The sequence below is a fragment of the Haemaphysalis longicornis genome, unplaced genomic scaffold (assembly GCF_048455015.1).
Source record: "Haemaphysalis longicornis isolate Haplotype H1 unplaced genomic scaffold, Haemaphysalis longicornis Haplotype H1 scaffold_1, whole genome shotgun sequence".
Lineage (NCBI taxonomy): Eukaryota > Metazoa > Arthropoda > Arachnida > Ixodida > Ixodidae > Haemaphysalis > Haemaphysalis longicornis.
Window position 1 is genome coordinate 270,606,455 of NW_027526203.1, and position 14,094 is coordinate 270,620,548.

At 48.1% G+C, this 14,094-nt stretch overlaps 1 protein-coding gene across 1 annotated transcript in view; it reads right to left on the minus strand.

Annotated features, from left to right (window-relative positions):
* Positions 1-7,945: 7,945 nt before the first annotated feature.
* The window catches only part of LOC144145742 (neuropeptide SIFamide receptor-like), a 189,273-nt gene continuing 183,124 nt past the window's right edge, over positions 7,946-14,094 (minus strand). The window contains exon 4 of the mRNA XM_077677452.1: positions 7,946-12,882. Within this exon, the coding sequence (XP_077533578.1) occupies positions 12,102-12,882 (781 nt within the window). The 3' untranslated portion in view covers positions 7,946-12,101. The remainder of the gene's footprint in view (positions 12,883-14,094) is intronic.

The window sequence follows — 14,094 nt, forward strand, 5'->3', positions numbered from 1 at the left end:
GGAAATAACTTTTCAAGAGGTTGAAACCTTGAGTGCAGTTGGCCTTTAAATAAGGAATGCGCGTTGGATTGGTTTGCATGATAGCAAAGGCAAGAAAAAGAGGGCGGCGGCGTACCTCAGCTAATCCTGGATATGCAAAGCGAAAGCCTGGCTTAGCCTGGTTAAGTCTTGGTTTCAATTGGTTAGCCTTTGATTTAGTTGTAATTATTATACTATTCGTCCAAAGCCTGCCTTAGTCTATGGTTATGGTCCCACGTCCGGCGTTTCCCGAGCCGAACCGCTCGTCAGACACCGCTTGCCAAGCGACATCACCGGGGTGGTCAGACGCCGCTTGGCAATGACGGCTGAGAGGCTCCAGCTCACGAGCAGCGCTCAGAGAAGACGGCCGGCCCGGGCTCGCTCTCATTCATGGCCCAGATCACATGCACGCGGCGAGCCACGTGGTGAAGTGCGAACGCCGGCAGCGGAGGCGGAAGCGGCGAACACGGCTGTTTTTTATATTCTTTTTTGGGCGATCACGGTCGTCCGCGGAGCTCGGTCGAAGGAGATGGTCTCGGGGAGTCACGTGATGCGTTGCCAAGGGTTCGGCGCAGCTGCGGTCAAATGAAGGTCAAATGTACCGCGACGGTGAAACCGCTCGATGATAATAATAACTTGCTTTAAAAATGCCTGGCGATTACGATACTCCCGGACACGAAATTCGAGCGCAGCGCGAACTGTAGTCTTGTCAGTGACAGCGCATAGCTGCTGTGTCTCAGGAAGTGATTGCGTCCTCAACGAACGCATGACGGCGTGCGCATTACTCTGGCGTTCCCTCGTAGCGCGTCGTGGCCGGGGAGCATGTCTCACGCCGCCTCGCCCTACCCCACTCGGCCAGATCGGCTTGGTCGGCAATGTGAGACCCAGAAGGAATGTTCTTACAGTTTTCGGCGATAGGGGTAGGGAAGGTGGTGGAAAATCTAGATTGTCCTGACACTCCCAGAGGATGCGAAGAAGCGTACCTGCAATTTTTATAGTAGATCTTATTGGCGCTGGCAACATCCTTACCCACCCATATGTTTTCACAGTTAGGTGAGACGTGCTTCTAACGCATTCTCACCCGTGATTTTATTTTACTTTCTTCGCTCTGACAGCTTCTGAAGAAGGCGAAGTGACCAACTCACGCTTGTGGGCGGCTGGCAAAAGTTCCATTTATGCAGGTTGCTCCCTGGAGGCACACGATGCGCCAGCCTATTCGTCTGCTATACCTCGGCGGGTTGAGGTCAATTGAGGCGTCCCGTGCACCCGCTCTCAACCTGTTCGCAAAAACCTTGGGACGCACGTTACCTCATCATTGTGCGATCACAGCGTGCAGCTACGCATGCAGCCGCACTGATATCCACCAAGGAACGTACGCCGAAGCAATGGTTTATTTAACAAGCTTTATTTGCTGCGTACAGTTGTGGAGTCCTGAAAATGGTATACTGGTGCCTACGAGGCGTGCATCCTTGTAGAGAGGTCATTGGCGGCGCGTCTCAGGTCGTTGCTAGTTGCCTCAGAAGCCAGTCTGCCGCTAGCGAGGGGGCCTGAAAGGGAAGCCCCTGGACAACCCTCATTGGAATTAAGTACATTGGCAAGAGAAAGTGAGCAACGTTGTGCGCACAGTCGCTGTATGACTTCGCCAGAGCATGTGCAAGGGAAAGCTGTGAAGGTAGCCGTGTACACCTAAATCCACGTTCAGTGTAGCCTTCGATCGCGTACCGAGGCTGTGAAACTATCATGGTCGCGATAACACGATATTGCTAAAGAGCCTAATATTACAGCGTTGAAGCTTGATATAAACATCTTATCGCGATCTTGGGAGTAGATCCTCCCACGTGGTTGTGCACCCGCAGTTACCTCCCGCAATGACTTCATTAGCACTGTCGTACCACCGTACTTACCCTCATGGTCGTGGTAAAAGCTTTCCGTCTTTTTAAAAGATAATATGGTGTTTTCAGTAAAATAGCACGGCGCTATTTTATGTGACTTTGCCCTTTAACGTCTACCAAATGACCTTATATCCGTAACGAATCTTGGGGGGTCTTTTTGGAGGTCATTCCGGAGCATCACTTGTCATAAGGACGTACCGCAGCGTGACTTCGTTCCTTTCTATTTAATTGATTTTTTATTTTATTTTATTCAATAAAGCGGACAGCGAACCATATTTTTTTCGGGATAGGAGTACGTTACGTAAGGTTAGGCTGTGTTAGGTTTACCTAACTTAAAGGGGCCATGCAGACAAAATACAAGCGTGTTTTATTCGAAATATTTAGTGGTTTATAGGGCCCTCAGCACTTGTTCTGCAGCAAACGTTAAAGGGGTCCTGAAATACCTTCCGCCGATGCGTGGATGTACATGTAACCAAATAAAGCAATGTATTAGCAATCTCCTCCCGCAAGAATTTTGTTGAAGCGATGAGTATTAGCTGAGAAATCGTAAATCAAAAAACGCGCATTATCGTCGCGCCGCGTTTCCTCCTCCTTTCAACTTACTCTCCGCTGTTGACGGCGAGCGAGCCTTCCCTCCCATGATGCTGCGCTCCTCGGCGGTGACGTACTTCCGCTATTGCGCTGCTCCCACAGCCGTCTGCTACGGGCAAGCTTTGTTGACACCATGAATTCCGCACTCCGCTCAAGGCTGGAAAAGCGAACGAAAAATCTGGCCCCATGTGTGCGGCGGCCTGGCCTTGCCCTTTCGCGGTGTACGTTGCTCCAGAACTTTGCTATCGGCGGCACGCGACTTTTTATCGGCGGCGAACTCGCAGCCGCACGGGGAGGATCCTGCGCTCGCTCCCTTGGATGCACAGCGCACTGTTTATCCAAAAAGCGCCGTATCAGATGTGGCCCCGCTGGTGCCGGGTCTTATTTTGTGGCGGTGGTAATTCCTGCCGGCGGCATGTGAAAAAGACATTTTGAACCGATACAGAACCCGTGCACAAAACGCCAGTTCAGCTTGGGGCGACGCGTGGTGGAGAGCGGCAACGTTGGCAAAACATGCTCCGCCACGGCTCTGAGCTTCCTCGCGCTGGAGCGAGCACCATTTCTTTGACAATATCAAACATCGGTTGCCCTGGCAACAAGGCACAAACCGCTCTAGAAGTCAGTTACCGTTGCGTGATCCCGGTTCAGCTTGGGGCCCCACCTCGCGGCATATGGGCACTGCAGGCATACTACTCACTCCCATTTGGAAGTGCGAGATGCGTTTGGCATTATAGGAGGCGATGGTGTGTGTGTTCTGGACGCCTTTGTTTCTCGATGAAATGCGTTGTGCTTCTGCGGGTGGATAGTGCTTCCCATGGTCCGGATTATCTTTCTCAAGCGGCGTACGACTCAACTCGCATGGGGTATGTGCAGTGTGCGTGGCTAAAAGCCATCTCGGCTTGTTCGCCGGAGTTAAGTGACTTGCTGTTCGTCCCCGCAAACCGCGCGCGAGGTGAGTGTCAAATTTACGAGGGGCAGGAGGAGGCAACCCATCGTCTGTCAATCGCGGTTCGGACTTGCAACGCATGTTGTGACGTTGTGTTCGTTCGAAACGCATCTCTGGATTGTTTGGAAGTTGAATAAAATGTATGCGTCAAACCCGGGCATTCGGCTCAGGGCGTTCTCTGCGATTGCAAGAAAGAAGTGCCACGGGGCTTCAACGCTTTCTTTATGGAACGTACTCAAGTAAGAGAATATTCATGTCGTGTTATGGCCCTGTCGCATTCAATACAAACGGTTAAGCGTTTGTTTACACTTGTTTCGTTTGTCGTAAAATGTCCAAGCACTCCGGCACTCCGCTGGCAGATCAGTCGGCGAGCCGACGCTGAGCAGACGACTCATCTCTTTGCCGGAAGTGCGTGAAAAAGCCGCCCAATAGCAGGATGTCTAGCTCATGACGAACATCTGGGAATCGATGATGTAGACATGTGAAGATGGCGGCGTCCAAAAACACGAAGGAAAGGGTGAGAAAAAAGCGACCAACTTTGCAACAAAAGTGTGAGCTTTCCGCTGCGCGTAAAAGAGTAATACTTGGCACAGATGATGTTGACGACCCAATCTAACGATTGCGCTAGTCAATTTAGTGTGCTCAAAACGCCTTTCAGGGCCCCTTTAATTCACTGGGAAATTCAACATTTTAAGCCAAAATAATAATTCTGCCGCTAAATCGTGTGTTTTCATGACGTCAACAATGACGCATCGAGACCAGGGCCTTAAAACTACGGATAGCCGCTGACCAAAGGTGTTACCATAATGCCGCGAATCACGCATTGGATTTGTTTGTTTATGGTTTGTTTCTACTGCCCGGCCGCGCCCGGCTGTGTTATCTGTGTCGCAAGCGAAGCGCGTGTTCCATTCTTTATTTTTATGCCACACGGGTTATCTCATTCGGATAAGGAGAGCGTTTCGCCCTAACGTCACTAGCCTAGAATAATCCTCTTTGATCTGCAGTGTTCTGGATGTAAATCGACGGTTCGAGAAACACTCGCGCCGAAAGATAAAAGCCTGCAGAGCAGACGCCGCAGTATTCGATTCGCGGGCACTCGCCCTCACCCGTCACTTTGTTGACTGCTGCTTCGCCGCCTGTGTATTCGTTGAGTTATTAGGGGAGCACAAGTTCGCTCCAATAAACTTGTTTTCCCTTCAAGACAACTGCGTCGTCTTTGGCTTCGTGACAATATCACAGACGGCCGTTTGGTTGTCTCGTTTATCGCCCACTTTCATAGATGCCGCTGCAATGCCGCTGAAGTGGCAGTGTTCGCACTTTGCTTCTGACCGGACTTCTTTTGGCCGCGAGGCCCACCACTGGAGAGGCCTGCGCTGCGATCGTCTTGACGTCACTTGTAGGATCACCGTTCCTATATTTCTGCGTAGTTGGCTTGCAGCGCGTGACACTTCGCTTAGGAAGCGCGTTCTAACATTATTTTTGTGTTAATTTCCTTCGTTTGAAGTTAATTCTCAGTGCGTCAAGCGCAGTTCGACCTAATGGTGACTGTATAACCGTATCAACTGTGGTAGATTATCCGCAAACACCATGAGCGGGGTGGTGTATTACGCATGCGACCGAAGCATAAGCAGCGGCTTGTTTCCCCGATCAACAATGTGGACTACAACGATCGCCGAGTGAAGTTTATAGATTTCCCTTGTTTGCAAGAAATGTATAAAGCAGGAAATCGTGAAGCGTTAACTGCTCGCAGAAGCACACGCACCCGCCGTGCCTGCCCGCACAGCCGACGGTGCGGCTCGAACCGACGCAGGTCGCGGCAGCAACAACTTGTCGCCGCTTTTTAAAATCACGCAAGTCGTGGAAAAGAAGTTCCAGATTGGTGTAAGTGGATGTTAGTGTGATGAAAAATTATGATAGGTAGTGTCATCAGCTGTGGTTTTCAAAGCGATGCTCAAATATCTGCTGCGATTTACGCCGACCGGCCGCGGAGGTCGGTCCCGGCAGCGTCGGCCCGTTCACGCACGGTGCGGCGAGCGGCCGAAGGATATGCTTGCGCGCCAGAATCGGCCGAGGCCGTGCAGGCATCTTGATCGTCGATCGCTTCAACGGAAATCACCGCGCTTACAGAATTCCCAGCGCCGTGAAACGTTCTGTTAGGGACTGTCACTCGCAACTCTAACGGCGATGAAATATCTGCTGCGACGCCAAGCCTAAAGTTCCCAACATCCGATTACGTGCATCCCAAGCCGGCTGCGAGCTGTTGGCGAAGGCCCTCCCGTCGCGCACGCGCGTGTTGCGTTTGGGTTCCTCTAAGTTCTTGGGGGCCCCCAACGCTCGCTTCTACTATTCTAAATATTCCCATTACCCGAAATCATTAACGACGTGTTTCGCCTTGTACGCAGCCTCGCCTTCTGTGAGCAGTCGTGAGTTTCGAAATTGATGCTTGAGAAATGCCGGCTTACTGTAAACATACAAAACACGCTGCAATTATAAATTACCATGCCGAGCACCTAATGAAAACTAAATATAGCCTTGTCCGAACACGCTCGAAGGTGTTAAAAACTCGCGTTCATACCGTTCATGCATTGCGGACAAGTCGCGAAAAGTAAACATCAGCCGTGCAGACTACAGGCTACGGCAGTGATCGTTAATCAAATCCGGGCATGACTATAAAAACATCGTAGGGGAAATAGGCACTGATCAAGCCAAACTGCAGACCATTACAATACTTTTAAGCATGTGCGGCGAAGCAATCTGATCAGCGTTCTTGCGTCATTCATTTACCAGGCAATACGAGCAGTTCGCGCGGGGAGATCATAAGTGAGCGACGCATTTCCGTCGCTGTTACAAGGTGTTTGCTTGCACACACATGTCCCGTCACAAGTATTTCATAATGAATTTACAGCGTACTTTTCTCGGCATCAGTTGCATCGTCCTTGGCGTTAGCTGGCTGCATATGTAAGAGCTGTGGGTCGCGATGGTAGCAACTACCTAAACGCGGCGGTTTCACCGGGAACAAGCGAGTCGCTGATTGCTTGCCCGAATTATTTGGTTTAGAGACAAATTTTTTGGTAATTTGCATCAAATCCACAAGGAGCGGGTGAGGCGGTGGCCACAACAAAAAAACACGCTTCCGCATACGCACGGGAAATGTGTTGTAGCAGACGACAACACGATTCGGCGTCCTACAAGTGACGTCACTCGTAGGTGGCGCCACGGTATGTCCTCGAGGCCAATACCTACCGTATTTTTATTAGGGTTCATACTAATCGTTTTCTAAAACGTAAGCTGTGACTCGACAAACATGTCACGTAAGTGACTGTGCCGGTTATGTCAGTTGGTCAGTGTTGTGTCAGGCAAGTCCGACGGCTGTGTTAGGCAGTGTCAGCCGGCAAAGTCTTTGTGCCCAGCACAACAACGCCTTAGCCACTAAGCCACCGCGGCGGGTGCCTGACTTAATGTAAATTAATTTTACATTGCAAAAAGCAAGTAGCTTAATGCTGGCCGAGGATGGTAAGCTGATAGGTTTGTTTGTTTGTTTGTTTGTTTGTTTGTTTGTTTGTTTGTTTGTTTGTTTGTTTGTTTGTTTGTTTGTTTGTTTGTGCTTCCTATTTCTTTTTTTAAGTCCAGCCCAGGTTCGGGGCACCAGCCAGGCTCTAACTTTGTCGTGGGCTCTACGTGGTTTTGGCTGCGTCAAAGACTTGTCTTGTGACGCTGGCACGCTCAGCTAAGAGATTTGCGGCTTTTCTAGGGCCCGTTAAGAAGCCCAGATAACCTGGAAGACAACTTTGGGACTGCGTGCTGATGCACCATTGAAGCTTTGTGACGCCATTGGTCCTTGGCACTCAACTGCCGCGGCAACACGGAGTACACGGGCTTTGGTGCCATTTCTCCGTGACTCCGGCCTGAACGAAACTCTGTGAATGTTTGCCTTAACTTCACTTTTGTTTGTGCGCCGTGTGCGTGATCCTGCATTTGTCAGTTTGTGTGCTTATTTGCTTTTATAGTGTCTGTATGAGTTTTTGTGTCTTCGTTTCCCTTCACTTTCGCACATCTCACGTTCATGTGGAGTAGCAAGCCAAGCTCGCTGCCAGGCTGACTTCTCTTCATTCATTAAAGGCATTCCTCCTCCCTCCAGAAGTAATGAAAGTTGTGAATAAATGTACATGTGTGCGTCTGGAAGAAATTTAACTAAACTGATGTCTTGCTTTTGTCATACTGAAAAAAGTTGTGGAACAAATTAAACATCCCGAAATGGATGGGTGACACTTATGCGAACATTCATGCGTCGCAGCTGAACACTATATCTGTCCGCAGTGGGTACCACTGTTCAGTTCACTGAGTGGTTCCGGTCCTTCTGAGTATGAACAACCTGGCCTAACCTTTAATTTACTGACATAGACTTCACATGCTAGCAACAAGTCGGCACTTGGTGGCTGCAGACGCCACTCTGGTCAAATTAAAGGCACGTGCAAATGCGCTGCAAAATTTCCTTTAATTTCACAGTCATATATTTGATTTACAATCCCAAATGGCGAATAACATTCTATGAATAATTTGCAGGAGCACTCGACGAGGCTTATAAATGACGACTGAAAAAACATTTGTTCAATAAGAAAATAAAAGTCACTGCGTAAATCACTGGGCTATATCGAAAGCTATGTTCAAAACTCATGCATGCCGCCAACATCATGCCATCTGAGGAATCTGAGCCTGTCAACAATTCACGGACAAAACACCAAAAAACACAGCAGAAACGTTTGCTGCATTTGCACCTTCGGCATTTACTACGAGTGTGCGAAGGCAAGCGCAGAACTAATCCTCAATTAATCCGTGAGCCCCAAGTCCTTTTACCCGTAAGCCGAAAACTCGTTAAGCTTCTTTCTGCGGAAGCTAATCCTTACTTACCCTTTGACCTGTGCTCCAGTGTACGGCGCACGCAACTATTATCTCGATCCTGCAATCACAGACTGGGCACTCAGCACGGGTTGTTTTCTTCTGTGGCATTGAGTTAATCCGGAGTTCGCAGAAGCAAGTGTGTGATTGTATTTGCTCTTCAGCAGGAAACTCCAGGGCAGTCTCACCTCTGGGAAGGGATAGCAAAAAGAACGCAGAAGTAGAACTAGCACTATCAGATATAAAAACCGACCAAATACAATATAAGATTGCGATCAGTGCATGCATTCACGTGCTCTGGTCTTTGAACATGTAACACGCAGCTCGCGCCTATTGAAGATTGAAGATTTTTTTATAGAAATCACGAGCTTTGTGCTAAATACGTGTGCTGTGGGCCTGGGCTCCTGCAATTCCCTTTAACTACAATTTGGCCTACAGTATTAGGGAGCATGAATTAGCCTCAGCAAACCAGATTCAAAGTATAGGAGCCCGTTATCGCGTCAGCACGCGCATCATACAGTCTGTCGGAAGTATTTACGATCGTTCGGGCTCTACGACATGGCATCAATGGTCACCGGATGAAGATTTTTCCAGTCGCTTTTGAGTAAACAAGGCATATAGCGCGTTACTCCCACGGCTCTACTTACAGATGTTTTCATACAGCTAGACAGCTAAGCCTTGTACTTATCAGGCGCATGTTTCTTCACAGGTCAGCTGTGAGAAAAAACTACAGCATGCGAAATACAAAACTTCGAAAACACCTACCCGGCATCGCTAGGAAAAACGTCATCATTCTGACTTGATAGCGGTTTCTACGAACACTTTGTAGAATGAAATGGGAAGAGGCAGTGGAAAGTAAAGATGGAGGTTGAGAAAACGCCTTCGCAAACTGACAAAACGTCTTTCGCTAAGTGGAGAATGCTGCAACGTGTGCAGTGACCATAAGGATGTCTTAAAGCATCCTCTGCCGAAGCTATAACGCAAACAAGACCCCGCCAAGCGCAATTCAAATATTCTCTGTCCGCACGGATTTTGTAATATGATTAGTGTAATGGAGTTATCGTATACAAAAAAAATATCCCATTTATTTCTTCTCGCCAGTGCGGTTTGTAACGCAGTTGGAGAGTACCATCACTCCCGCTTGGCCCGAGCTATGACCGGCGCAGTGTGGTGGACATTAGTGAAATCGTCAAGCAACGTCTCATATACGATTTCATTGTACAGGATTACGGTAGCGATATTTTTTGCGCACGCAACTAAGTTATTCTAAAATTACTGCGGCGGGGTGCTGGAGAGACGTGGACTTTTACGATGGGGGTGGAACAATTTAATATCAACAAAAATCAGTGTATGCTTTTCTGAGAAGCTGGATTGAATTTGGTCGCTCCTATGTATCACTCCTGGGCCGTCTGGTATGCGTTAAATAATCGATGCATCGACCAATAGACAGAACGGTTCAAATAATTGAAATGTGCGGCTAGTACGCAGGGGAAATCTAGGAAGGTGCCAACAGCGCTCGTGTTTGGTAAATTCGCTTGTTTAATTGTTTCTTCTGCACTCACCAGTAGTGCCGTACTATTAAAAAGTAGAGGAAATTTTGTTTCACCAAGAGATTTTTTATACTGGCTACCTGATGGGAGGGATATTTGGACGTGCGCGCATACGACCCGCCAATAAGCGGTGAAATTCACCACCCTATACATGCCCTTCCCACAATGTACATGCATGCCTTGAGACAAGGTTTATGATAGGACATCTTTAAAAAACGGATGGAGATATAGACAAACACTATAGTGCACAACCATGCTGCAGGAAACACTCATTTACGGAAAGTGTGGGCCTCGACGGACAGCAAACAATTCAAGGACGACTGGCAGAGATCTGCTCCGCAGTGCATCAATACCGCGCAAAATTTGAGGTGATTCGAAATAGGCACAGCAAAAGAGTGGAATGTTTTGCTATCACAATTGATAGATTTGTGAAGTTGGTACAAAAACAATATGGTATTCGGATGTACTTGAGCACGTAACCTCATGTTTGGCGAGGTTTTGTTTATGACGTTAAACATCGGTTTCAGGGCCCCTTTAAGCAACACGGGAGAACAAAGCTGTCTAATGCGAACTGAGTGGTGTCCTACCTCCCTTTAAGAACATCTTCAGACTAATGAACAATTCATCACAGGTGGATAGGAAGATTAGTTTCGCCATTTCGCCCTATATCCAGCTTTGCATACCCGCAATGGCTGTTCACAGAAATACTATTCGACATCAGTTCTGCTCAAACGCACGCGCACACGCACACACGCAGGCAGGCAGGCACATACTGTTTTCCGTCACCGTAGAAATCCTTCAAAAAAAAACTGTGGCTCTTGCACACGCGAATACCAATTTCGTCCTTGGCGCTCATGAGCAAATACCAAACACGGTAAGAATTCCGGATACACGCGAAAATAAAAATGAACCAATATTAACAATCTACGTGGCGACAGTAACTGTTTAGGTGAGAAGAAGCTTGAAGGCTTGTTGTGTTAGCTTTTACCATGACCAACACATTTTAGATCAGAAAGCACGATATAATGGGCCTGATTTTGTTTTATCTGTCAGGATAATAAAATTTAATTCAATGACATGACAGTTTTAACAAAATGTCACTAAGCTCTCTCGTGGACATCTACCAGGGTGGTTTTAACAGGCTCGCAACATTGCCTCACATCCCTAAAGCTTTCACTTGCAATGACAGAGTTTTGACTTGAAGGAAGATATTTTTTTAAAGGTATTATAAAATATTTGTACCCAGTGTAACCCCGACTGCCCATTTTTATCTTCACAGGTTTCACATTGCTTGCACAATGGTGCGCATTCTTCAACAGCCACAAGAAACACTACAGACGAGTCAACTTCCGTACATAGTTCTTTTTCAGTTTCTTTTTCTTAAAAAACAAACATTGATGTGCAGACACATGAATCACAATACGAAGTGCTGAGTTTCTTCAGAGTAATGTGGTGTGTGAGACAGCAAGACAAACATCATGGTAATATTCTATTGAGCAGTTCCCCTTTGTTTCAACAGTTTATCAGCGGAGGCTGAGCGTAGGTCTTCGCCGGAAAAATCCCGTTATATACATGGCATTTGACCTCCCATGGCTGTAATTTCACATCATGCGTCAGCATTAAAGGCGATGTGCTAAAGCTATAAGCATATAACTGCACAAAGATCAAAGTAAAGATGTTTTCTGTAAGCTTCCCGGTGCTAAAACATACTTACGATAATATAATTTACATGGCAGTGCGTGCCTTTATATAGAAAAGACATGTCACTACGCTCTCTGTATGTCTTACTAGAGCAGATGTATCAGTACCAATCAGCAAGCGTATCAATTCATTTCCACTGAGTGATGCACGCAGCTCATGATGTTCGTTCATTGTTCTGCTGCGATTTCTTCTGGAAGCCGCTCGATTCCGACCAATGCGGCCGCTTACGTGAGCTGAGCTGCGGCGAATACTAGGGCACTCACACCACATTCCACTCATTTAATGTGCGCTCCTCCTACGTAGTGCTGTGACATCCCGAGTTTGAAAAAAAAAATTAAATGATCACTTTAGAAAATCTGCCTTGGTTGAATTATCGCGACCTCTCCATCACTGAGCTTCACTGCCTCTGTGGTGATAGTGTACTGCTGTGAATCTCGTTGAACTTTCACCAGTTGTCCCTTGTCTTCACTGCACTTCCCTTCACCGCAGCCTCTCACCCCGTGCCAGTCAGAAGACATTTGAGAGGCGTGAATCTTTTCTCCGAGCCACGGCCTGCGATGTCCGAATGCTGGAGGGCCGGTTGCAGGAAAGTTCGTGACGCACCACGCTGGTCGCCGATCGGCGCCGGCTGCTGCTAGCGCAGCAACAGCAACAACAGTAACCGCTGCAACTACTGCCCTCTCGACGGAACAGTATGGCTTTGAAGCCCATGCGGAACTTGCTGTTGAAGAAGGCGTAGAGTATAGGGTTGATGCAGCTGTTGGAGGCCCCCAGCCACTGTGCCACGGGTGCGGCCACCTCGATGAGCGACTGCTCGAGGCTGCCGTCGGCCAGAGGCTCACCCATCTTCAGCCGCGCAAAGATGACGTACAGCGGTAGCCACGAGATGGCGAACACCACCACAACCACAAGCAGCATCTTGGCCACCTTGATCTTGGAGCGCTGGATGATGTTCTCGACGCCGAAGTCGTGCACTTCGCCGGGCGGTCGGCGGCGCCACACCTTAAGCCAGATGAAGATGTAGCATAGGGTGATGACGCACAGCGGAAGCAGATAGCAGATGACCAGGTTGGCCACCACGAAGTACAGCACGCCCATGCCCTCGGTGGGCCAGTCCTCCCGGCACACCTGCAGTGTCGTCTCGCTGTCGGTCAGCATGGGCATGAGCCGGAAGAAGAAGGTCCACGGCAGCGTGATGGTCAGGCTGAACACCCAGATGATGCCAATTACGACTCGACACGTGCGCAGGCTGATCTGCCGCTTCATGGGGTAGCAGATGGCATAGTACCTGCAACGAGAAAGCATCCGAGATAACCGCTTTTTATTGCCCGTCTAATGCATCGACATCATGCCATTTTTTGCGCATCGGTATGTGATATTGCCCGCCCGCACTCGGTTTCCGAACCTGTTCGAAAAAGATGATACCACGTGAAGCCCCAAATTTTAAGCGTCCAAAATTTAGGCGCATGTTCCGCAAAAAAGATGTGTTGAGAATTGCGCTAACGCTATACATTACACAAATTTTGCATGAATTTTGACAGAGGAAGCGTCTAAATTGACTTGTGCAACCCTTCACCATGTTTATCGTGGGATGACCGAGACGGGAGGAGGGGAGAGCGTGAGAGGCGGGTGGGAAAGAGAAGAGAGGCCTTTACGTGGCCGAGACGGCAGAAGACTATCGTCTTTCGACATTTGCAGCCAAGTGCGCTGATACGCGGCCAATTTTTCCTTTGCGAATTCAGCGGAACGAACACCCACACATGCGAAATGCGCATTGAGCGGCACACCAGCACCGAGAGCGCAGGTAAATTCGCACAATGTGGTACGGACTTAAGGCCGAAGCAAGTGTAGGTAGTATTTTGTGGTAATTTTTCTTGCAATGATTTTCTTTTTCTGTTGTCAGAAAACTTACATTTTCGGTAGCTTTACAGAGATGTATTTAAGACACTTTCAAAGAACTAACTTGTAGTTTTTAGTGCTCTCTACGTATGCCTTTATACCACGTACCGCCGTTAGCGCTGGTTCAAATTGTTCCAATTCACCCACCAGCATTTTTCATCTCTATATCGAACATTTGTCTTACTCACCTAGAACACCACCAAGTAAAGTTACGTTGCGCGTAGCGTTGTGTTTTAAGACAAAGAGTGGCGGTGGTGGAACCGTTTCGCGCGAACTGGAAGACAAGCTTTTTAAAAAAATTAAGGCGCTATTCCGGCCCTGTGAAGGTGCATAAGCAGCTAAGCATTTTAGAACACGACATAGACAGGAGACAGAATCTACGGGACAGGTACGAGGAAATTGTACTACTTATGAGGGTGGATGGCGGTTATCCCTAACACACGCACATACACGCACACGCTTTTTTTATTTTTAGTCCACTGGTATTGCAATTAGTGGCTACTAATGCTAACTAATCTATTCTAAATGCATAAAGAAGAGATCAGATGCATAAGCTTGAGGCCTAAATCACATGTTTAACGGCGTGCGAATTTGGCGGTGA